At 36.9% G+C, this 23,339-nt stretch overlaps 2 protein-coding genes across 3 annotated transcripts; both read left to right on the top strand.

Moving 5' to 3' along the window:
• Positions 1 to 373: 373 nt before the first annotated feature.
• On the top strand, positions 374 to 13,281 carry si:ch211-210p4.6 (malignant fibrous histiocytoma-amplified sequence 1 homolog). Of its 2 annotated transcripts, none has more exons than XM_049470953.1 (10): positions 374 to 490; positions 1,922 to 2,780; positions 4,173 to 4,470; positions 5,393 to 5,579; positions 6,428 to 6,612; positions 7,356 to 7,852; positions 8,619 to 8,770; positions 9,487 to 9,685; positions 11,806 to 11,874; positions 11,990 to 13,281. In XM_049470953.1, exons 1-10 carry the CDS (start codon positions 475 to 477, stop codon positions 12,009 to 12,011), a joined length of 2,484 nt encoding a protein of 827 aa, XP_049326910.1. In that variant the 5' UTR covers positions 374 to 474; the 3' UTR covers positions 12,012 to 13,281. The 2 variants fall into 2 exon arrangements, with proteins under 2 accessions (XP_049326910.1, XP_049326909.1); XM_049470952.1 differs by having other exon boundaries at positions 11,987 to 13,281.
• A 1,024-nt stretch (positions 13,282 to 14,305) lies between these two features.
• ascl1b (achaete-scute family bHLH transcription factor 1b) lies at positions 14,306 to 15,668 on the top strand. Its single transcript, XM_015602999.3, has one exon. It carries the CDS (start codon positions 14,576 to 14,578, stop codon positions 15,131 to 15,133), a length of 558 nt encoding a protein of 185 aa, XP_015458485.1. The 5' UTR covers positions 14,306 to 14,575; the 3' UTR covers positions 15,134 to 15,668.
• The last annotated feature ends 7,671 nt before the right edge of the window (positions 15,669 to 23,339 follow it).

Here is a 23,339-nt window from a genome sequence, read left to right as displayed (position 1 = left end):
ATGTTCTCCTCCTCCACCAGTCTTACACACTGCTTTTGGATAACTTTATGCTGCTTTACTCCTGGTGCAAAAATTCAAGCAGTTCAGTTTGGTGGTTTGATGGTTTGTGATCATCCATCTTCCTCTTGATTATATTCCAATTTTGGTAAAAATTTAAGAAACTCATAATATTTAAGTGAGAGCTGTATAAAATGTAGTAGCTGTACATTAAATACTTTAAATTATATCAGTTTAATTTCTATAATAATATTAGTTCAATTCCAGTAGAACAAAGGTACTGGTGGTCTAAAGCTGGTTTCAGTGGGTACAGCAAATACAGCATAGGGTTAATATAATAAGAGATGATTCTATTGGTGGATGATCTCATCAGCCCCTCCCCTCAGAGCTCAGGAATAAGAAGGAAGTGTGTGATGCTCGGAGTGAAGAAAGTGAAACTGCAGTGCGGCACTTTAATCATTTAATAGTTTAATCACTATGCTCAAGTTTAATGGTGAGTAAAAGATTTGTGTATTTTACAGAAAGTTATAGTTTAAATTTACTAATTCAGAATTAACTGTAATTCAGTTTTACTGACTGAACTGCTGAAATGTGTTCTCTCTCTCTTTCTCTCTGTCTTTTTCTCTCTCTCTTTCTCTCTGTCTTTTTCTCTTTCTCTCTGTCTGTCTCTCTCTTTCTTTCTATCTCTGTCTATCTGTCTGTCTCTCTCTCTGTCTCTCTCTTTCTGTCTCTCCCTTTTCTCTGTCTGTCTGTCTGTCTCTATCTTTCTCTGTCTGTCTGTCTCTGTCTTTCTCTCTGTCTCTGTCTGTCTTTCTCTCTGTCTCTGTCTGTCTTTCTCTCTCTCTCTGTCGGTCTATCTGGCTCTCCCTCTTTGTGTGTGTGTGTGTGTGTTTATTGTGTTTTAACCCTTTATAGTGTGTGTGTTGCTCCTCTGGAGTATTATATCTGCTGTGAATCATCAAATAAAAACAAAAACTTAAAACAAACAATGACATTTACATTACAATACATATAAAAGAACAGTTTATGATCTTCCTTATTTATTCCTAATATATTTAAATGTAAGACCTGCAGTTTAAGTCTAATTATATTTATCAAAAGTGTGTTTTTTATTTTAATTATATTAATCTTCTGGCTGTGTTAGAATTATTTTATAACTGGGGAAAAGTGTGGTCCAATACTTCCAATATCTCCTCAAAAAATCTAGAACATGTACTCATTCATTGTAAAACTACACATATACTGTATTGTACACCTTATAATCGATATGTTCTAAAAAAGGGTGAGTCAGATCTGTGCTGTAAAATATGTACAAACAATTAAAAAAGCACCTTTCTTCATATGTTCCCTTAATATTCAACAATTCTTCCTATTGGAGTATGTTGTCTGAAAATAAAATCATTTTACCAGCATAACTCTCAGATTGGATGCACTTGGGTCCTTATTTACAGTAAATAATTCAGACTCACACTAAGAGTTTATATATATAGGTCACAAAATATATAGGGAGCAATTATGAATTATTTCTTTTTATAACAGCCTGTGTAGAAATGCAGCAAGCCTGCGAGGGTCAACAAAACCCATTAACTGATTTAATACAAGCATTAAAACCTTTATTTTTTATTATTAGTTTCCTGGCCACGTAGGACTCGAAGCCTAAACCTAATTGAGCATCTGTGGGGCATCCTCTAGCTGAAGGTGGAGGAACACAGGGTGTCTAACATCCATCAAGCTCTGTAATACACTCTGTAATCTACACTGCTTTATAAGCTTTACACTGACTGCACTAAGTTATCTCCAAGTATCATTTATATAATAAAGATATAAAAACATATTTAAAGAAATGTGAGGGGTGTAATCACTTCTGGGAGATTTTGGTATCATCATTAAATATAGAAGCACTGAATAACATTGATTTTATCAGGTTATCATCATGGAAAGAAGGAGGAAGACTTCTCCGGGCAGAAGCTCCGGACCCTCCCCTCTTCCCTCCTGGATAAAGGTAAGGATTTGGTGAAGGTTGACCTGCAGAGGAACAGACTCCGGCAGGTGAACGGCATCGCTCACCTGTGGAACTTGGTGGAGCTGAACCTCTCCAGGAATGAGCTGGTGGAGTTTCCTCTGGAGATTAAAGATCTGGGAAACCTGGTGAAGCTCTACATGAATCAGAACAGCATCAAGATCATTCCTGAGGAGATCTTCCCCTCGCTGAAGAAGCTGCAGTTCCTGAAGATCAACACCAACCGGCTGACGAAGCTCCCGTCAGACCTGAACCGCTGCCAGAGCCTGGTGTACCTGAACCTGTCCAACAACAGCCTGAAGGACCTGCAGCCGCTGGTGGGTCTGCGGCGGCTGAAGGAGCTGTACGTGGAGAATAACCAGCTGGTGGAGCTTCCCCGCGCCCTGTTCCGCGCCTCGGCGCTGGCGGTCCTGAAGGTGAACGGGAACGCTCTGCCCGAGGAGGTCTGCGCCGGCGGTCTAAAGGACCTCCAGAGCTTTTACTCCATGCTGGACGACAGTTCCTGCAGCGTCTGCACCCTTAAAACCATGTTCCTGGGCGCCACCATGGCCGGGAAGTCCACGCTGTGCCGCAGCCTGAGGGAGGGCGAGCCGGTGCCGGTGGCGGAAGCCGACCGTACGGTGGGAATCGAGATCTGTGAGGTGGATCAGGATGGGGTTCGCTTCCTGTACTGGGATTTCGCCGGACAGGAGGAGTACTACATCACCCACCACGTCTTCATCACGCCTCAGGCCTTCGTCATCCTCGCTGTTGATCTTTCCAGGTATTGAAACACACATTACACACACACAATCCTGCTGGTTTAGATGGTTCAAGATTTCTCTCCTGAAAACTGTTTATTTGGGTCAGTAAAGCTTTTCTGTTTATTTACAGTAAGCTTAGATTTCCAGATTGTAAGTTTCTCCAGCACTAAGGCTGAGTGCAGCAGCATTAGCATTAGCCGCTAGCCGCAGCTATAGTGGAACGTAAATGCCCCCAATAGCGCTACACTGAGGAACCCTGAGTGTTCTGGTAAGCCAGGGCGCTATCAGCTAGCGGTTCGTCCACCACCTTCCAGAGAAAGGGAGCTGCATCTGTGGTTGAAGGAGCTAAATTTAAAACATCTACCCAAACGTCCATACGTCTGCTCTTACCATTCTCTGGAGAAGAAAACAACTCCACAACATCTTTACAGAGGTGGATACTCTAGCAACACCTAAGCAACTAACTAGCAACTTCTTAGCAACACCTTGGCAACACCTTAGCAATCACCTTGCATACGCTTAGCAACACCTTAGCAACCACCTAGCAACCGCTTAGCAACCACCTAGCAGCCGCTTAGCAACACCTTAGGAACCACCTAGCAGCCGCTTAGCAACATCTTTGCAACCACCTAGCAACCGCTTAGCAACACCTTAGCAACCACCTGGCAACTGCTTAGCAACACCTTAGCAACCACCTAGCAGCCACTTAGCAACACATTAGCAACCACCTAGCAACCCCTTAGCGACACATTAGCAACCACCTGGCAACTGCTTAACAACACATTAGCAACCACCTAGCACCCACTTAGCAACCACCTAGAAACCGCTTAGCAACACCTTAGCAACCACCTAGCAACCGCTTAGCAACGCCTTAGCAACCACCTAGCAGCCGCTTAGCAACACATTAGCAACCACCTAGCAACCCCTTAGCGACACATTAGCAACCACCTAGCAACAGCTTAGCAACACGTTAGCAACCATCTAGCAACCACTTAGCAACACATTAGCAACCACCTAGCAACCGCTTTGCAACACATTAGCAACCGCTTAGCAACCACCTAGCAACCCCTTAGCGACACATTAGCAACCACCTAGCAACAGCTTAGCAACACATTAGCAACCACCTAGCAACCGCTTAGCAACACATTAGCAACCACCTAGCAACCACTTAGCAACACATTAGCAACCACCTAGCAACCGCTTAGCAACACATTAGCAACCAGCCATGAATTAGCACTGCAATCACACTGGCAGTTTCGCAGGAACTGATTTAGGCCCTAATCTACTACACAGTAATAACATTAAAAAACATGACATAAACATAGTTAAAATATGAAATATTAAATGGCTATAAAATGATTAAAGGTGTTTTTATTTATTTGAGATTAACTATACGATGTTTTATTCTACAGCTACGACTCTAAAGATCCCTCATCCTTCAGAGAGAAGGTGGGCTTCTGGATCAACAACATCCAGCTGAAGGTTCCGAACTCAGTGGTGTTACTGGTGGGGACTCATGTGGATCAGTGTGAGGTAGAGGGGGAGATGATGAAGAAGAAGAATGATATTCAGGAGAAGGTGCAGCAGATGCTTTTGGACCGGAGAGAGAGTTTACAGCAGCAGAGGAAGAATCTGGAGGAGCTGGAGGACGTCTCGCTGTTCTCAGAGCAGATGCGCGAGATCCAGAGACTGGAGGAGTATAAACTGAAGGTGAGGAACTGCTGTGTTTAAACAGCAGCAGAGCTTCTGAATATATCTACACTGATGGGCGTGGTGTTCTGGAAATGAGGTGTGTTCAGGTACATTTCTGGAGTTTTATCTTGTTTATCTTGGTAACAGAAAACACAGGAGCTCCACTGACTGAATACAACCTAGACAGACGGCAACAGTCAGACGTTCATCGCTATCTCGGTAACACGGGCGCCGTGCCGAGCCGAGCGTACACCCCCACTTATTACACACACATGAACACACAGCAGCACAAACCCAACTTTTACATCAACAATAAACAGAATAGTAAATAAAATAACATTGCTGTTCCCGTAAATGAGCTGCTGGAGCTCCTTCACAGCGTCAACCAGCAGCTCAGTTTCCTCTGCTGAGAAGAGTTTGTTGAACACGTCCAGGTAGCTGCACCGTTACAATAGCAATCCACCAAAGACAGAGCTCACCTGGCTCTACTCTTAAAGGGAATGATGAGCGAGAGACACTCTGATTGTTTTATTTCACATTACGCCCAAAATTAACCACACCCATGATTAATTAAGAAAATTAGTACATGCCTTTTCCATTGTATTTCAAGCGGAGCAAGGTGTACTTTTCCTGTCGTTACGATAGCAAAGACACACTGGCACTAAATCAAGCTGCACAGTACACGATTAACTCTAGATCACCAAAATAGGGCCCAATAAGATATTTTCTCATATTTATGAGATGTTTATGTCATAATTTTATAATTATGCTACATGATCTTGTAATAATGACTTGCTAAGAAAATGTTTGTTGTATTATACTTGGCAGAACTCACTGATCTAATAATGCACTGTGTTTAAATGTGTTTTTTTTTTTTGCTTTTATCTGGCTACTGCGCCTGCGCAGATCTCCTTACCTACTGTTTCTCATTCATCTTTAGGTGCTGGATCTGATACCCATCGACTGCACCAAGTCTGAGGATATTGTCTGGTTACAGAACCACATCAAGGATTTGGTTTCTGATAAAGAAACGTTTCCTTTCATGGAGCAGACGTTACCTCAGTGCTACCAGCAAGTAGAGTCTACCGTTCACGAGCTTGTGAGCGATGGTGACGTTCCTAGGCACGGTTGGTATTAAAAAAACTATGTATGAATTATTATGACTATAACAAACATTCAAATAAAACATACAGTATTGTGCCATTTATTACATACTACTTTTCACAGTTCACCAAGAAAATGTTTTAAAACCTTTTTCCTTTGTGCATTTAGAGCATTTATGATTTCTGAAATAACAAAAAAAGATGCAGAGCTTTCAGACCTCAAATAATGCAAAGAAAACAAGTTCATATTCATAAAGTTTTAAGAGTTCAGAAATAATCAATATTTGGTGGAATAACCCTGGTTTTTAATCAGTTTTTATTTTCATGCATCTTGGCATCATGTTCTCCTCCACCAGTCTTACACACTGCTTTTGGATAACTTTATGCTGCTTTACTCCTGGTGTAAAAATTCAAGCAGTTCAGTTTGGTGGTTTGATGGTTTGTGATCATCCATCTTCCTCTTGATTATATTCCAGAGGTTTTCATTTTGTTGTCTTATTTTTTCCAGAGCTGTATTTAATGGATAAATTGATAAAATGATCCACATCACCCTAGGAGTGATGAGGGGAAAGATAGAGCGCCATCTACTGTACTGTACCCACCCAGAGAGAGCAAGAACAACTGTGCTCTCTCAGGGCTCCGGCAGCTGATGGCAAGCTGCATGAACAGGATTCGAACCAGTGATCTCCCGATCATAGTGGCAGAGCTTATAGCCCGCCGGACCACTCAGAACCCCCTAAACTCAATTACTATAAGTTAATTTAACACAAAGATCTAATTTCATTAAAAATACTGTAACAACTAGTAAATTAGATATTTATAGATTAATTTGTTCTAATCTAATGCTGTTTTAATTTTGCTTCTTACAATAGGAATCATGAATCACGATGATCTCCTGGAATACCTACAGAACAAGCACAGTGAACTGGACCACGAGAAGATGAGGCTGATTCTTCAGTATCTGCACAGGATTGGGATCATCATGTGGTATATGGAAATTCCAGACTTGAAGGACATGGTGTTTATTAAACCCTCCTTCCTAATCTCATTATTTAAGGTTTGTTACATTAATTAACATTAATTCATAAAAAAAAACACGATAATTTTAACATTTACAGACATTATTAACCCAATATCTGCAGAACTTCATTTCATATATTGATTAACACTACCAAGCTAAAGTTAAACTTTATTACTGCAGTTCTTCTTCTCCTGTCAGATTAACTCTAATTCTAATTCTAATTCTCTTCTCTACTGAAACTGAGACTCAGTCCTTAATCATGTTAATCTGAGCTAAAGCTGCTGTTTCCATGTGGGTCAGCCAGACGTCTTCCTGTAGCAGTTTGATGGGTGTGGTTAATTTTTGGCGTAACGTTAAATAATAAACCAATCAGAGTGTCTGTTGCTCATCATTCTCTTTAAGAGTAGTACAGGTGAGCTCTGACTTTGGTGGATTGCTACTGTAACGGTGCAGCTACCTGGACGTGTTCAACAAACTCTTCTCAGCAGAGGAAACTGAGCTGCTGGTTGACGCTGTGAAGGAGCTCCAGCAGCTCATTTACGGGAACAGCAATGTTATTTTATTTACTATTCTGTTTATTGTTGATGTAAAAGTTGGGTTTGTGCTGCTGTGTGTTCATGTGTGTGTAATAAGTGGGGGTGTACGCTCGGCTCGGCACGGCGCCTGTGTTACCGAGATAGCGATGAACGTCTGACTGTTGGCGTCTGTCTAGGTTGTATTCAGTCAGTGGAGCTCCTGTGTTTTCTGTTACTAAGATAAATTGTGTTTTGGTTCTGCAGGCTATAGTGAGGCATGATCTGGTGAGTGTTCTGGGATCTATCAGCAGTAGGGAGCTGAAGTCGGAGAACGCTCTGCAGGTCCACAGGAGTCGCTGGATTAACGACTTTAAGAGCCGAGCGACGCTCAGTAACGTGGCGATACGGATCCTGGTGCGTAAAGAGCTCCAGCAGTCCGGTATTGATGATCAGGAGATGATCGAGGAGATCGTCGGGACCAAGAAGAAGACGGGGAATCTCCTCACGCTGGTTCAGCACTTTGATGTTTGTCTGCCGACCAAACAGAACGCTCCTCTGAACCCTGAAGCTCAGGAGTTCAGTCCCAACAGGAAGTGGGAGGCGTCCAGCCCGGTAGTGTACGATCTGGAAGGGGGCTGTCTGTTCCCGAGCGGCCTGACCAATAACAACCAGGTTCAGGATCAGTGGGGACAAGATAACCTGGAGGACATCAACGTCCAGGTGTACTTCTCACCTGAGATCCCTCACGGCTTCTTCCACAGGTACAGCACTCTTCACACTACACCATCATTTAAAACCTGTAATATCTAACCACCTTCAGACAGCCTGTAACTGCTTTAGTTGAGTTTTTCTTTTACCTTGTTATTTATTTTAATTATTTAGTTATTTTTATTTATTTAATTTTATGTTTAACCATTTAGCCATTTTATTTTATTTATTTTATTCATTTCATCCTTTTATTTGTTTTGTTACTGCCTTTACTTGTGGTCTCTTACATTTTTATTTCATTTATTTTCTTACTTTTATTTCTATATATTTTTTTACTTATTATTATTATTATTATTATTATTTATTTTAGTTCCATCATTTACATTTTTATAATTGTAGTTATTTTAGTCCTTTATTTACTATTTTTTTTAACTGTGTTTATATTGTATTATTCTAGTAATAAACGTCTTGTATTTATCTCTTTGTTTTATTGCTCTACATTTTAGCCTGTCTGCATATCCTTTTATTTTAAATTGTTTAATTTTTTCTTAATTAAATATTACATTGCTTGCTGTTTGTTTATAATTTAAACATAAGTTTCAGTCACTTTAATTTTTTTGTAAGCTTGCCTACATTAAATTTTGCAGATTAATCACAATAAATCACCTCTGAATAATACAATGAATAATATAATATAAATATAATTCCATTTACACAATCTTAAATTCATTTTTTAAATTATGGAATAAATATAAGATTGGTAAAATGGAATTTAATCCTTCTTTTCTGGTTTTGTTATTGTTTTTGTTTCTATAACAGACTGGTGATCAGGATTTGCTCCCTTTACTCCACTTACTGGATCGGGCAGAACCAGTGTTTGTTCTCCTGTGGAAGTAAACGGGTTCTGCTCAGAGAGCACCTTACAGAGGACGGAGATCAGTTTATAGAGATACGAGGAAAAAACAGCGACGGTAAGAAAATGTTAAACATTTATAATTTTTCTACACATTTACATGAAGTTTTCACTATTTCTAGCAGGAACGCCCTCTCTCTCTCTCTCTCTCTCTCTCTCTCTCTCTCTCTCCTTGCATCAATTCATCTCTCTGATTGGTTGTTTCAGGGTTGTTTCTGCTGTCAGCACTAACCTCGCGAGAACTGACACTTGCAGCAGGAATGTTTTTTTTATTAAAGCAGAACTCTGGTGTAAAATGTACTTTTATTGTAGTAAAACATGATAAAAGTTCTTATCTTTGATGAATAGCACACCTCCGTTCTCCCACAGCGTTCAGAGATCCAGAAATTTTAACAATTTATACACACACACCCTTCAGACTGGGAGATACGGGGCATAATTTACCCTGATAAATCACTTTTTACACCGTTATCCAGCTCAAAGTAGCTCCACACCTCCTTACTAGAATCTGGAGAGCCCTGATATTTAAAACGAAGCATTAATAACTTAAAAAGTGCAGAAGAAGCTTATTAAACACCACTGTTTACATCCTATAACACTACTAGCTTCAGCTCCGAGCACCACCATCACTGTACTGATAATAACATACACATATATCTGCTTTGTGGAGTCTATGTATATATATGTCTATGTTAGACTTGACAGGTATGATTAAGTGTAATGTAATTGTAGTATTTGTTTTGTTGCGTTATTTATGTATTGTGTGTGTTTCAGTGATGGACTCTGCAGATCTGCAGAAGATGTGGGATGTTATTAAGGTGGTAATGATGCGGTTGGCGCGGTTGGTGCAGCAGTGGCGAGGGCTGTATCAGTTCGTCCACAGTCCCTGTAAACAGCGCGGCTGCAGCGAATACTTCGAGTGGAGAGACTGGCAGGACTGGCTCGACCAATCCGGATCTGAGAAATTTAACATGTGAGTTTATTATTCCATTACTAATTACTCTGAGCAAGAAGCTCCAGTTTTACATTTTCTGCATGTAGGAATTAATGATACTGAAAAAACGCTGATAAAAACGAACAAAATTTGATTTCACAAAATCCTTATTTGATTGCATTTCTTTAATTGGATTCAATTCAGTTCTATATTGAAATGTTTATATATATATATATATATATAAAACTGCAATACTCATAGAAATATTGTCACTTTGCAATAATAAATAATATAAATTAATAAAATAATTCAAAAATATTACAGATAGATAGATATATAGATAGATAGATACCTATATAGATAGATAGATAGATAGATAGATAGATAGATAGATAGATAGAGATAGATAGATAACTATATAGATAGCTATATAGATAGATAGATAGATAGATAGATAGATAGATAGATAACTATATAGATAGATAGATAGATAGATAGATAGATAGATAGATAGATAGATAACTATATAGATAGCTATATAGATAGATAGATAGATAGATAGATAGATAGATAGATAGATAGATAGATAGATAACTATATAGATAGCTATATAGATAGATAGATAGATAGATAGATAGATAGATAGATAACTATATAGATAGATAGATAGATAGATAGATAGCTATATAGATAAATAGAAAGCTATATAGATAGATAGATAGATAGATAGATAACTATATAGATAGATAGATAGATAAATAGAAAGCTATATAGATAGATAGATAGATAGATAGATAGATAGATAGATAGGTAGATAGATAGATAGATAGATAGATAGATAGATAGATAGATAGATAGATAGATAGATAGATAGATAACTATATAGATAGCTATATAGATAGATAGATAGATAGATAGATAGATAGATAGATAACTATATAGATAGATAGATAGATAGATAGATAACTATATAGATAGATAGATAGATAAATAGAAAGCTATATAGATAGATAGATAGATAGATAGATAGATAGATAGATAGATAGATAGATAGATAGATAGATAGATAGATAGATAGATAGATAAATAGAAAGCTATATCGATAGATAGATAGATAGATAGATAGATAGATAGATAGATAGATAGATAGATAGATAGATAGATAGATAGATAGATAGATAGATAGATAGGTAGATAGATAGGTGTTATATACATCAGTTTAGTGTCAAAATTGGCTGAATTAAAAAAAATTAAGTAAGAAATTAATTACTACTGATATTATAATATTTAGTGTTTAATGTAATGTTTATTTTGAACACTGTAGACCAACCAATCAGATAAAACAAAATAAGAGGAAAAGATGAAACTCATATAATTATATCATCACTGTCCAATGAAAAACAAGTATCTCTAAAACAGCAACTTTACAGGAGAGAGAAAAAACCTTCTAAACTTTCAATGGAAGTCAATGTAAAAAGAGTTTATTTCAGGTCATTTTAAAGAGTTTCTATTGGTCCGTTCATCAAGAAATTTTGACACAGTGTAATAATACATTTTATTTATTTATAATATCTGTATTATATCTGTACTGATGCTGAATGGTATGCGGTGTGTTTTGTGTAGTTACTGAAAGCGGCCACACGATGGCAGCAAAATATCTTATTTAAAACATTATCAACAGTGATGAGTCACGTGACAGAAACTGAAACATGCAGTGAAGAAAAAATAAAAGTAAAACTGATTTTAAAAACTATAAAACTGATAAAAAAACAGTAAATATTATCTTATATAAACATTATACAGTAATATACAGTACCAGTCAAAAGTTTGGACACTTATTCACTGTTTTTTATGATTTATTTCTGTATTTAATATATTTTCTACATTGTAGATTAATATTAAAGAGATAAAAATGATTAATGAACACATATGGAATTGCATAGTAAGCAGTAATGAAAGTGTTTACTTTTGACTGGTACTGTATATCGCAATATTAAAAATAGCCAATTTTAGCCAATTAAAACATTTTTTAAGTGCACCATATTATAATCACAGCTTACCCACATTCTATATATAAATAAACCATGCATTAATTTATATCCTCTTACAGTATATTTAAGGTATTTAGAGTTAAGTTGGTGAGTTGTGTGTTTTAACAGGGTTTCAGAAGAGAAGATGACCTGTAGAAATGGACACACCCGCCGCACTGAACTGCTGTTTCCTGTTAGGTAATAATATTAAAATGATATATATATTTATTTTACTCCTACAAATGATTAATTTTTACTGTATTTTTTTTATTTATTATTAAAAAATGTGCTTTTTTTCTCATTTTTCCAGCAGCTGTGTGAACCTGAGAGACTGACATCCGGATAAAATATTTACACTGAACAGAACCTGCACTCTGCACTTTCCTAAAACAAGAGAGAAAAAAGCAAAACGATTTAATATATTCATTGGATTTTAATTTATTTATCGTCATATATAGCAAAATGTCTTTATATGACAAACTGACAAGAAAATAATGATTATAGTAGTGCAAGCTCTGTTAAACATGTATTTTAATTATTTTAAACATTTCATACGACAATAAGTAACATATTTCTGTTAAAAAACACAAAAACTCACTTAAGAAGCCAGGGTAATAAAATAAAACTTTTCTGATTCAAAATAATTAAATATTAATTTTTATAAACTTGAATTTTTAATTTTGGACAAAAAAAAAAAAGAAATTGCTTATAGGTTGATTTATAATGTAAGATTTATAAATGACACGACATTAGTTTTCTGAGAATTGCAGTTTTTATATATCCAAACATTTTAATACAGAAATGAATCCAATTAAGAAATCCAATCAAATTTTTTAACCCAATTTTGTTAGTTTTTCACATTTTTACTTAAAGTAAAACTTACAGATACTCTTTAACCTGTATCTAAAGTCCAATATTGGACAACAGCAAAACAGTGAATGTAATTCCTTTTGATTAGTTCCTCATAAAAACACTTTTTTACTTTTTTAGTAAGGGTAGGTTGAATGTTCCTAATACAATTATGTTTTTAATTCCCTGATTGTTGATTTTTTTATTATTTTCAAACAAAAGTGAAATATTCCTAAAGAAATCTATTTTGAACCAATTTGAATTTATTTAAGTACAAATCGAATCAGATCAGAAATTAACTATTTGATATAAAGTATATCTGGCAGTCGCTATTTATTGATGTGTTTAAATTTAATGGCCCAATTTACACTGACTTCCACCAAAAGACATATTTCCTGTAATGTTTATTTTTATTTTTTAGATATAAAAGGTTGTTTTTGTGTGGGAGATGCTATATGATAGATAATATGTGAAACATGACATGATATATGATATATGATACATGACGTAATATATGTAATGTGATGTATGACAGCTTATGGTCAAAATATGAAAGTGAACTGAATAAGGGATTTTTGGACCTAAAAAAGAATTCAGAATTTTACCACTGTATTATTCCCACCACTAGAGGGAGCTGTGGGTAAAGGCTGTAATGAAACCAGGAGCAGAAAGAAAAAATCAGGAGTGCTGAATGTACTGTATATACCTCTCCATTTCCACATGTATTTATTCAATAAAGAAACTTTTATTACTTTATTTCATTTATCTGCCTCAGTAAATCCTCAATAATCCTACCTACATTTTGAGCATGGAATTTTGTCAAACTGCATTTCCTTAAAGACAAACAAAAATAAAACAAAGCAGAATATGTTTTATATTTTGCATTCTTCAAAGTAGCACCTGTTGGCGATTCCTCAGTCACCTGGAATTCAGGCTTTCAGTTAACAGCTGTGCTGAACTCATCAAGAGTTAATTACTTGAATTTCTTGTCTCTTAATAAAGTGTTTGAGAGCATCAGTTAAAGTAAAGTAGTGAAGAGGTAGAGTTACAGGTATACAGTGAATAGTGAATATTTCAGTAATGTTCTAATCCAGATTATGAGAAGCAACAAATACTCAACTAAATCAAGAAAAAATACTTTAAGAAGAAATGAAGATCAGTCAATCTGATAGAAGAATTTCAAGATGCAGTTACTGCAAAGACCATCCATCAAAATGTTATAATGATGGAACTGGCACTCATCAGGACTGCTCCAGGAAAGAAAGAGTGAGAGTTTCCTCTGTTGTACAGGAGAACTGTTGTGTGTCCAAACTTTTGACTAGTAATGAAGGTTTTTCCATCATCAACATGAATACAGAGGTAATGTATTAACAAATCAAAAGTGAACATTTAGTTAACGTCCTTTGGTATCAGGGACGTTTGAGAAATGGTAAAAGTTTGAAACATTGTTTCATGTTGCGAGGCGGTTGTGAAACGGTTCACAAAACACTGATAAATCAAAGTGAATATGATCCCATTCAAAACCAGCTCCCACCATTCTTTCACTCTTTTCTTCACTCTCACTCTTTTATCTTCACTCACTACCGGAGAAATGTGACCACGCGCCCGAATGTAAATTGGTGCCCGGCTCGCGCGCGTGCATGGCGCGTGGGGTTGGGGGCGGGGGATTCATTCGTCCATTGTATTTGGGAAGGTGTGTGCGCGCAGGACGGGACAGGGGACGGGACAGGGAACAGGGGAGGGGCGGGGCGTGCGGGTGGCGTGCGCGTGTTGAAAAGGCACCGCGTGCCAGCCGTCAGTCCAGAGTCGCTTCTTGCTGATCGAGCAACAGCAACACCAACAACAACAAGAGCCTGCAGCCGAACCCTCCACGCGCTCCCTTCAGTCTGCACGCGCCTTCGGTGCAACTTGATTCGGTGCACGCTCCATCATCAGTGTGCACGTCCGTTCTTTCGGTGTGCACGCTCCATTGTCAGTGTGCACGCTCCTGTTGCGCGTCGCCACGCGAGAGGCACAAGTCCAGTGCGCGCGCTCTCTTCCCTATCTTCAAATGCATTTCGTGGAGATGGACAACTCACGCCAAGTCCCGGTGCGCGTGCAGCTCTCATCCTTGGACAGCAGGTCCCGGATGGTGAGCACGAGCAGCACCTGTAGCACCGGTTCCAGCAGCAGCAGCAGTCCCGAACGCCTCCGGTGCACGCGCCGGCTCCGCTTCGTCGCGCTCTCCCCCCTGCAGACCCCCGTATCGGTGGCGCGGCGCAACGAGCGCGAGCGCAACCGCGTCAAGCAGGTGAACCTGGGCTTCCAGACGCTGCGGCAGCACGTGCCGAGCGGCGCCGCCAGCAAGAAGATGAGCAAGGTGGAGACGCTGCGCTCCGCCGTGGAGTACATCCGCGCGCTCCAGAGGCTCGTGCACGAGCACGACGACACGGCGGCCACGGCATCATCATTATCATCCTCTTCCCCGGCATCGTCCCCGGCCGCGGAGTCCCCGCGCTCCGCGTGCTCCTCCTCCGACGAGTGCGGGGGATACTACGAGACCTACGAGCCGCTGAGCTCCGAGGAGCACGAGCTGCTCGACTTTAGTACCTGGTTCGACGGTTACTGACTCACCTGAGGGGTTTTGGACACTTTTGTCAAAGCAAAAGATGCTGCTGGCGGTGAGGATTTGATGGAAAACAGCAGCGTCTGATGAGCTTTACTGGTTGTTTACCTCCAAACTTTTGGACTTCTGTCCTTAGAGAACTGGTGCTTCCAACAGGTGCACAGATACGCACGTGCACAGGTGCGCTGCTGGGCTGTACAGGTGTACAGATGTGCAGATGCGCAGTCTCACCTCGTGCTGTAGGCTGGGCAAGTACATGAAGACAGCCATGCACTGTGAACAACCTGCTCACCTGATCCAGCTCACCTGTCTGAGCTCAGTCTGAGCAAAACCTGAAGTTCAGCAGGTGCATCGATCCACACGAGTCCCACCCTGACTGTTTTTATACTGGATTTTAAAGTTTATTGTTTTTAATATTGAAGTGTGCACTTGTGCTTTTCATACCGACCTGTGTATATAATGCAATTGTTTTTTATCAAGAGAATGCCTATTTTTAATGTTTTTAATGTATAATAAAACTGTTCTATTTATTCAGAAACCTTGTGTTGTTTACATCTTTGATCTCTTTAAACTTTTACCTTTAATGAAAAGCAGTTTTCTATATAGAACATTGTCTTTATTAAAACTCTCTACAAAGACTCCTATGTGCTTTGAGGAACCTTAAGAAATAATTCTTCTTTTAAAAAATATTTTCTTGAAAGTTTCTTTAACCCAAACAACAATCAACTATTTAATATTAAAACAAATACACCACAACAATCACGTTATATACTGAAATATACTGAAATTCTTGGCTAGATAAAAAAAAAACAAAAAACAAACAAGCAGTATAAGAGTTGCCCCATGGAGCCAAACATGGTCTAAATTTGAGCTATATTAAAACTCAACATACTTTTAATCTGGCTGTTGTTTTTGTAACTTATACAAATGTTTTAGGATGAATAGACCAATATAAATGCTCCAAAATAATGGGACAAATATTTAAATTATTTTGCATGTCAGCAATTAGAATCATGATACACAGGTAGTAAGATACTAGTAAATACTACAAAACTACTTTATTCAACAAACCATGAATTAAACACTAACATGAGTTGTGATATATATTTTATTTTGTTGCACATTTTGATACATTCCTTCTTTACTTGAAATAATAACTTACCATAAAACATCCGTTCATTTCTTATTCTCATTTCGTAAACCCTTTATTAACCCTTATTAACCCTTTACTACAAAACTGCTGTTCTGAACATACAAATATAATAATAACAAAGTAAGCGGCGCACCAATTCACATAGATAACTAGCTAGCTAGCAATATTCCATCTAACACACAGAAACATTTATCCAGTTACTACTACAATTGATACTAAAGTTAATACTACTAAATTGATCACATTATATACTAAATATCTCCAGATAACTAAATTTATATAAATGTAATGTATAAGTAGTGTATTTAGGTGGTGATTAGTTAAGTAGATAAGGAATTTCTCTCTCTCAGTGCAGTGCAGTTAGCGTTAGCAGTGTAGTTAGCGTTAGCAGTGTAGCTAGCGTTAGCACTGTAGCTAGCATTAGCAGTGTAGCTGTCAGATCAGAACCACAATAAATACCAAGTTAAAGTTCATTAATAACTACTTACTACTGTAATAAACTGAGGAAATGAAGCTTTTAACTTGACTTTTCCCCTCAGTTACATCTTTATCCACACAGACTGACCTGAATCACACCAGCTCAAAAGCACTAGCTTAGCATTAGCACACTGAGGTAAACATCACTAGAATACGACCGCTAAGATAAAAGTTATGGGGGATATATAGATTATCTAACCTGCTGTAGCTTTCTGTGTTTATATACAGCTATAGAGGATATATATAGATTATCTAACCTGCTGTAGCTTTCTGTGTTTATATAAAGTTATGGAGGATATATAGATTATTAAACCTGCTGTAGCTGAGAAGTGTGTTCAAACATTGATTAAAACTTATAATCTCTCCATATTGAATTTTATATTGATTTCTGTATGTAAAGGAAGTATAAACAAGGATATACTGAGTAATAAATGGTTAATGGTTGTCTAGAATGGTCTACAATGGTCTCAAATCATCAATCAACCCATAAATAAAAACTTCTAATGCAGTATACAATCTAATTTTCAGTAAATCGGTCAAGCTCTCAGAGTGTACGAGACTAAATGCTGGTCTGAAATTAGATTTTGTGCCCCGGGGCGACACTTTTATCTACACTTCTAATCACTTTGGCTGAGAATCATTTATCTCGGCTCATGTCGGCCGACGTTTCAAAAGGACTAACCGAATTTTGTCAACAGGGTTTAATTGATGGCGTCTATTTATTACCGCGGGGGAAAGTGACACCCGATAAAGAGGAGGACTAGCACAACCTTGGGATACAGTGACCGGCCGGTTAATATTTAAGCCCCAACAAAAGGTTGAAGTTCACAGCAATTTATAACACATGAATACATTCATAGTGTGACCAATTTGTCTGCAAAGGCCAATGCAGTCGGTGCAGAGGAACCAGCAGAGGAGCGACAATGATAAACTAACTGCTCTGGATGGCGTCCAAGTGGGCTTTGTCCCGATTTGGACCATGGTGGCTTCCCTGATCACCTTATTTACTGCATCTCTACATCTATACTGAATAAAGCAACACATAAGGAATCATGTAGTAACTTAAACACAGTGTTAAACAAACCTAAATACTCTGTGAAGTATTTAGATACTCTTATCTGAGGAACTGTTTGTTAACTTGTGGTTTCTGAGCCTGAAAACTCTGATAAACTCATCCTGTACAATAGAGGAAACTCTCGCTCTTCTATCCTTTCCTGGGGTGGTCCTGATGAGAGCCAGTTTCATCATCATAAAGTTTTTGATGGTTTTTGCTGAGACTGCATTTGATAGTTCTTGAAATTCTTCTTTTCAGATTGACGAAGTATTTTGTGTAGTTCTTCTCATAACCTGGATTAGAACATATTGAAATATTCACTATTCACTGTATACCTGTAACTCTACCTCTTCACTACTTTACTTTAACTGATGCTCTCAAACTTTACATTAAGAGACAAGAAATTCAAGTAATTAACTCTTGACTACCGTTTTTCTTCATAGTTTGAATGACTTTAGTATAAATCCACAACGTAGAACATCTTAAGATAAAATGAAATGAAATAAAAAAACAACAACACTGAATTTAAGGTGTGTCCAAACTTTTGACTGGTACTGTATTAATACTGATTTATAAGAATGATTGCATCTTGAATAAACTAATAAAATATATAATACAGTAATGGAAGTGAAACAGACAGGGTAGAGAAAAATTCTGGAGAACACAATTTAGACTTTAAACTACAGAATTTTATAAATTGAGTTCATGAAATGAGTATTTGGTTTTTTTTTTTATATCTGTTGTCAAGTACTCATATATATATATATATATATATATATATATATATATATAGCTCCAGAAACAATTCAGAAAGTACAATAACCAGTTAATAAAGTTCATATTCATTTAAAAACAACATTACTAAAGTTTTAAGAGTTTAGAAATCAATATTTGGTGGAATAATCCTGGTTTTTAATCAAAGTTTTTTTTTCATGCATCTTGGCATCATGTTCTCCTCCACCAGTCTTACACACTGCTTTTGGATAACTTTATGCTGCTTTACTCCTGGTGCAGAAATTCAAGCAGTTCAGTTTGGTTTGATGGCTCAAGTTAATCAAACATACAGCTATAAACAGTAAAATCAAAAACATTGATTTTTATTCATTTTTGAAGTGCTCTCTGAATTTCTTCAGTTTATTTTTAGTAATAATAAATATATCAATAAATAACCAATAAAAAGTAACAATACCCCCCTTTTTTCTTCTTCTTCTTCACTACGACAGCTCTAACAGCTCTAATAGCCGTGCTGATATATACACATATACATATAAAAGCCTCCCATAAACCCACATTAGACCACAGACTCAGATAGGCTCAGCTTTCTATATGTAATCATTTGCATTTGCCTTTGTGCACACAAAGTTTAGATGCACGGCTAGTCCCAGACGCCGTCAACCAATCAGAGGGGCCGCTGTGGCGGTGAATGGCCCTTGCCGTAAGAGACACAAAAGCACTTTTGTGGTGAGGGCCACACCATATTCATCATGTAGTGGAGACCAGGGCGGATCTGATTGGTCGCGTGGGGCACTTTGATGTGGCGATGATGACGGCAGCCCCTATTGGCTGATCGGGGTCCTTTAATCGCTGAAAGAGTTAAATCATAATAACGCCGGCGCTCCTGCAAAAACAATCCGGCTGATTGACGCGACTTTACAGAGCCACGGACAAAGAGCTGATTTATATCCGGAGCTCAGAGCGTGGGCTTCATTCAGGATAATTTACCCCCCCCCCCCCTCAGCACCTCTGTTTTATTTAACTCGATTTTACCCCCCCATCCCTCCCTCTATCGCTTTATTCCACAGCGTGTAGAAGAGGAGCGGGTAGCTAATTGCAGCAGGTCAGACCGGGCTGGTGCTTTTCTATTATACAGAGTTTCTATTATTATATTTCTGTAGAACTGGACTGTTGTTTGTTCTCAAGTAGAGTCAATTCCAATAAACTAGATAATGATCTGGTGAAAAGAGGGAAAGAGATAAAGAGATTTTAAAAAATAGTGTTCTCACAATTAGTCCAGAAACTTACCATGAATTATACCACAGTTAGTTCCGACCCTGCAATGTGATTGGCTGAGAGGCGTTCTATGAGTGCCATTATCAGGTGATAATGCACTGTAACCTGTAACCTCTTTTTAAAATTTGTTTCCTTATTTATTATTATTAGTATTATTAATAGTTTTGTATTATTGCTTTTTAACTTATTTTCTTACTTTCTTTTATTATTATGAATAATTTTATTATTATTATTATTATTATTATTATTATTATTATTAATGCTTTTATTTTTATTTTTAGTTCATTTATTAATTTGTATTTGTTGTATTATGTAAAAGTTAGTTTTAGCTAATTTTAACTCATTTTTGTTGTATTAATCTTATTTTCTTTTGATCTTAATTTTATATCAATTAAACCATACTTTATTATAATCATTAATTAAAATATTTAATTTTTTATTCTAATTTTTAATCTATTTTTGTATTTTATTTACTGTTTTTTTAAGAATTAAATTTAGCTATTATTTTCTCTGTCATGTCAATCCCTGTTTCTGTAAATGCTCGGCTACATTGAAAATGAGCGTTGCCCTCAATGTACATCCAAGTCAAAATAAAGGTTGATTGATTGATTGATTGATAACCGAAGCTCTCCATGTATTACTCTTCCACATACAGTACAGGTAACCTAGCAACGATGCAGCGCTTACAAGCCAAACAGTTCCATTGCTGCTCTGTTTGTAGCTACTGTACTATTTTAACTGGCGGAGTTTTTATAACCAAACAGATCCTATTTTCTCCTCCTCCTTAACTCTTTAAAATCCTTTAATTAACAGTGATAATGGAACTGTGGTATAATCCTATATAGCAATAATACACTCGAGGATCATGCTGTAATGTGTAATATTGCTCATCTACGACCGCAGCACAACAGTACCAATATTACACATTATAGCACAAACCTCAAGTGTATTATTGCTTAATGAATCACCTGACAAGAAAGTTTACAGACCCTGGAGAAGCATTAGCTGTTTTATAATTCATCTATATATAACGACACAATATCGCTACTGTAGAGTTTAGAGTTCAGAAAGTAGATTACATTTCATTTATGTTTAAATCATTCATTTGTTTCTCTTTTTAAGCTACTGAGTGTGGAATATGGAGCTACAGCAGCGTTTATTTCCTCCATTAAACCTCTCAGTTAAACTAAGTAACTCAGCACATCAAAATATTCTTTAAAAAAAGCATCAAATCCTCCTCCAAAATATAGGAAAATACCAGCAAAAAAGTGTAATCATGATAAAAATTCAAAATAGAATATTGTTTATTAATGAAATATAGTTTATGTAAATTACAGCACCAATATTAATATAATTTAATTTTGCCAATCTAACACTGAATGTTTTATTTTTCTTTAAATACCCATTGTTACCCAAAATTTAATTTTAAGGAGAATAAAAAGTGTGTTTGATCACGATTAATCAGATTAATGCTTTTTATTATATATTGCAACTGTCTAAATCAAATGTCAATCAAATGCATCATATAATCTGTATAAAAGGCAAGTTTACTTTTTATCCAATCAGAACAGTGGGATTTAACAGATTCTGACAGAGTACAGCACTGCCCTCTAGTGGACGGGGTTTAAACACAACACTAAATGAACCACTTCTGACACCAATATTTACATCTAAATGAATAGTTTTAAAACTCAATACTGTGATTTTGAGAATCAATACAGTATTGCAAAACAAAATATTGTGATATGATGTGATATATCAATATTTTCTTACACAGCCCTACTGTTTAGTATAGGGATGTTACTTACACTATATGGAAAAAGTATTGGGACACCTGTTCACTAACTATTTCTTCTAAATTTAAGGCTTTTAAAAAAAGAGTATCCTGATTTTATTAGAATAACTGTCTCTACTGTCCAGAGAAGGCTTTCTAATAGATGTATTGATCATTGCTGTGAGGAGAAGTTTAATGTTAGTATATTATTATATTAAACGTTGGTCTGTACAGTGCTGTGCATGGGTCTCTCAGGGATTGGCTGATTGTTGTTTGCTGAATGTTTGCCGTCTCAGTACGGGTATATCAGGCACAAACACTGAGGTATAAAAGCTGCTTTTGTGCAGCACATCACCGTCAATATTTACCTCCAGACTCTCTCTCTTTGTTGCTGTGGTAGTGTGTGATGGGGATGATTTAGCCTGTCTGGCTCTGCATGCTAACAGCAGTATTAAATTACCCAGCACTCGCCTCACACGCTCCCCTCTCTACACAATACCCCACCGTCTCGGCACAGGGCCAACCCCCGCCTCAAACTCCACCACAGCCATTCAGAAGTAGCCCTGATCATCACCCGCTGTACCTCAGGGTTCAGTAGAAACTCCACAATAAAACAGAAGCTCTGGGCTGGTAGTAATGTGGGATAAATAAATTTCAGTTTATATAACGCCTTTCTAGAAACCCAAGGATGCTTTACAATTTACACACAGCACTCATCCACACACAAGATTCAAGATTCAAGATTTTTACTGTCACGTCACTGAGTACAGGTGTACATGTGAGTGAAAAACTTGGGTGCAGATTCCCACCAATGTGCAGAGAACAATATTTACAAGAAGAATAATAAAATAAAATGTAATATAAAATAAGACATACAGATAGCTTTACAGTATAAACACTATACACAGTATACTCAATAACAATACACATAATAACTTACACTATAGACAAATATTGCACGGAAATATGATAAGTAAGACTGAATAAGTAAATATATGAAGCTATGTAGATATGGAGATATCTAGAGTGTGTGTTTGTGTGGAAGTGAGGAAATAGTCCAGTAGGAGACAGAATAACTGTGAGTAAGTGCAGGTAAGGAATGAATTGAGTAGGGATTGAGGAGTGCAGATAGATAGATAGATAGATAGATAGATAGATAGATAGATAGATAGATAGATAGATAGATAGATAGATAGATAGATAGATAGATAGATAGATAGATAGATAGATAGATAGATAGATAGATAGATAGATAGATAGATAGATAGATAGATAGATAGATAGATAGATAGATAGATAGATAGATAGATAGATAGATAGATAGATAGATAGATAGATAGATAGATAGATAGATAGATAGATAGATAGATAGATAGATAGATAGATAGATAGATAGATAGATAGATAGATAGATAGATAGATAGATAGATAGATAGATAGATAGATAGATAGATAGATAGATAGATAGATAGATAGATAGATAGATAGATAGATAGATAGATAGATAGATAGATAGATAGATAGATAGATAGATAGATAGATAGATAGATAGATAGATAGATAGATAGATAGATAGATAGATAGATAGATAGATAGATAGATAGATAGATAGATAGATAGATAGATAGATAGATAGATAGATAGATAGATAGATAGATAGATACTTTATTTATCCCGAATGAAATTTAGGCATCCAGCAGCAACAACACAATACAAAAAGAAACATACTCAGACAAATCAA

The sequence above is a fragment of the Astyanax mexicanus genome, chromosome 23, assembly GCF_023375975.1.
Source record: "Astyanax mexicanus isolate ESR-SI-001 chromosome 23, AstMex3_surface, whole genome shotgun sequence".
Classification (NCBI taxonomy): Eukaryota; Metazoa; Chordata; class Actinopteri; order Characiformes; family Acestrorhamphidae; genus Astyanax; species Astyanax mexicanus.
The sequence above is the reverse complement of the archived record's forward strand: the minus strand, read 5'-3'. Positions and strand labels throughout refer to the sequence as shown.

What these genes read in the sequence shown, in the direction of transcription:
- ascl1b (XM_015602999.3), top strand. Translation starts at nt 14,576, where the DNA reads ATGCATTTCGTGGAGATGGACAACTCACGCCAAGTCCCGGTGCGCGTG.
- si:ch211-210p4.6 (XM_049470952.1), top strand. An exon ending in CTCGCTGTTGATCTTTCCAG is followed by an intron (nt 2,781 to 4,172) that starts GTATTGAAACAC and finishes TTTATTCTACAG; the next exon opens with CTACGACTCTAAAGATCCCT. An exon ending in ACGAGGAAAAAACAGCGACG is followed by an intron (nt 8,771 to 9,486) that starts GTAAGAAAATGT and finishes TGTGTGTTTCAG; the next exon opens with TGATGGACTCTGCAGATCTG.